This window comes from Erinaceus europaeus, chromosome 7 (genome assembly GCF_950295315.1).
Source record: "Erinaceus europaeus chromosome 7, mEriEur2.1, whole genome shotgun sequence".
Taxonomy (NCBI): Eukaryota; Metazoa; Chordata; class Mammalia; order Eulipotyphla; family Erinaceidae; genus Erinaceus; species Erinaceus europaeus.
In genome coordinates, this window is record NC_080168.1 from 46,455,385 (window position 1) to 46,457,306 (window position 1,922).

Sequence of the window (1,922 nt, forward strand, 5' to 3'; positions counted from 1 at the left end):
CAAGTATAAGTTTGCAAACAATCTAAAAGCTCTATCCATTAGCCCTGGACTCCGGAAACCACAAAGGGCAGTCAAGTCTTGCTTTTCAAGGAGAAAGCCTCTGGTAAACTTTCCCTCAGCCGCCTGGAGATCTGCAGGTTCCTGGGAGGAGCTCTTCTGAAACCTTGAAGATTCCTGCTCTCTTGAAGACCCAGGGCGGTGGATTACAGTAATTGAAAAGCTCGGGTGCTTTGCAAGATTACTCTGTGTTTGGTGTGCGCTCGCATTTCCAGGCTAGGGGGAGTGAGCAGAGGAACCCTTTTGTCATTTTTCTTTTTAATAAGATCAGAAGGGAAGAAGGGGTTTGAAGTGTGGATTAGGGGGGGAGGGGAGGAGGTCCTAAATCTTCTTTGCCTATCCTCCCCGTCTGGCTCTTTATAAAAAGATCCAGGAGTGCAATGAATTTAGGGAACCATGTAAAGTTTCCTTGAAGCCTGTCCTGGAACTGAGCTTCCAAAGGAAACCTGTGCCGAGAAGTCTGAATGCAAGTGTCCGCTTTGGAGACCTGAGGTATCGCTTTCTGCTGGGACCAGGGGACTCTACGCAGATTAACCAGAGTATTTTCCCGGTGACTAATGGAGAAAAGTCAAGCGGCCGGACTGCTGACTTTGCCGTACCACCTCCGCCCCGTGGCCCTGGGAATACCGACGGCCCTTCCCCGGCTGCCCGCGGGGGATCCCTTCAGGGTCTCCCTGCGGCTGGATCCCGCGTGCTGGGAGCCTGCGCGCCGGGGCTGTGCCCCGAGGCGGCCCTACCTGTCCCTGCCGCTGGATGGCGCCTTCGAGCCCGCCTTCCTCCGCAAGCGCAATGAGCGGGAGCGGCAGCGGGTGCGCTGCGTGAACGAGGGCTACGCGCGCCTCCGTGACCATCTGCCCCGGGAGTTGGCGGACAAGCGGCTCAGTAAGGTGGAGACGCTCCGCGCCGCCATCGGCTACATCAAGCACCTGCAGGAGCTGCTGGAGCGCCACGCGCTGGGACCCGAGGGCTCAGACGACGCCAGCCCCCCTCGCCGGGCCCGGGAATGCAACAGCGATGGCGAATCCAAGGCCTCATCTGCGCCTTCGCCCTGCAGCGAGCCCGAGGAGGGCGGCAGCTAGCGGGCGACTCCGCCGCTGGAGCCCGGTCCAGGTCCAGGTCCATGTGCCCTCCTAAGATGGTCTGCATTTTGAATCTGCTTCATTTATTTCCCCCTCCAGGACTGAATTTTAGGGAAAAGAAATGAGTGATTTGAGGAGGAAAAAATTTTCCATATTCCTGTCATTCTCTATTCCCCCCACCCCCCACCCCTTAGTGGATTTGGTTCCTGCAACTTAAAGTTGCTTGTTAAGGAAACTTTTCCCTGTACAAGCGTGCGTGTGTGCACCTCGTTTTTAAAGCAATTATTCCAGCAGGTCGGGGGATCATAACGATACTGGAATTTCTCACTGCCGACGCTGTGAGTAAATCGTGTACATCAATATCAAAATCATGTCAATCTTAACCAAAGAAGAACTTTCCCCAATAATACATATACGACAGTCCTCAAGGTGAGAGGAAAAGGTTCTCCTGCATTCCTTCCTTTGGGAGTCGATAGAAAGCTAATGGATAGGGAGTCGGGCTGTAGAGCAGAGGGTTAAGCGCAGGTGGCGCAAAGCACAACAAGGACCGGCATAAGGATCCTGGTTTGAACCCCGGCTCCCCACCTGCAGGGGAGTTGCTTCACAGGTGGTGAAGCAGGTCTGCAGGTGTCTATCTTTCTCTCCTCCTCTCTGTCTTCCCCATCTCTCTCCATTTCTCTCTGTCCTATCCAACAACTACAACAACAATAATAACTTCAATAATAAAACAACAAGGGCAACAAAAGGGAATAAATAAATAAAATAAATATTTAAAAAAAAAGAAAA

The 1,922-nt window shown here is 53.0% G+C and overlaps 1 protein-coding gene across 1 annotated transcript; it reads left to right on the plus strand.

Annotated features, from left to right (window-relative positions):
• Nucleotides 1–602: 602 nt before the first annotated feature.
• Nucleotides 603–1,543, plus strand: ASCL4 (achaete-scute family bHLH transcription factor 4). Its single transcript, XM_007540045.2, has one exon. It carries the CDS (start codon nt 615–617, stop codon nt 1,134–1,136), a length of 522 nt encoding a protein of 173 aa, XP_007540107.1. The 5' UTR covers nt 603–614; the 3' UTR covers nt 1,137–1,543.
• The last annotated feature ends 379 nt before the right edge of the window (nt 1,544–1,922 follow it).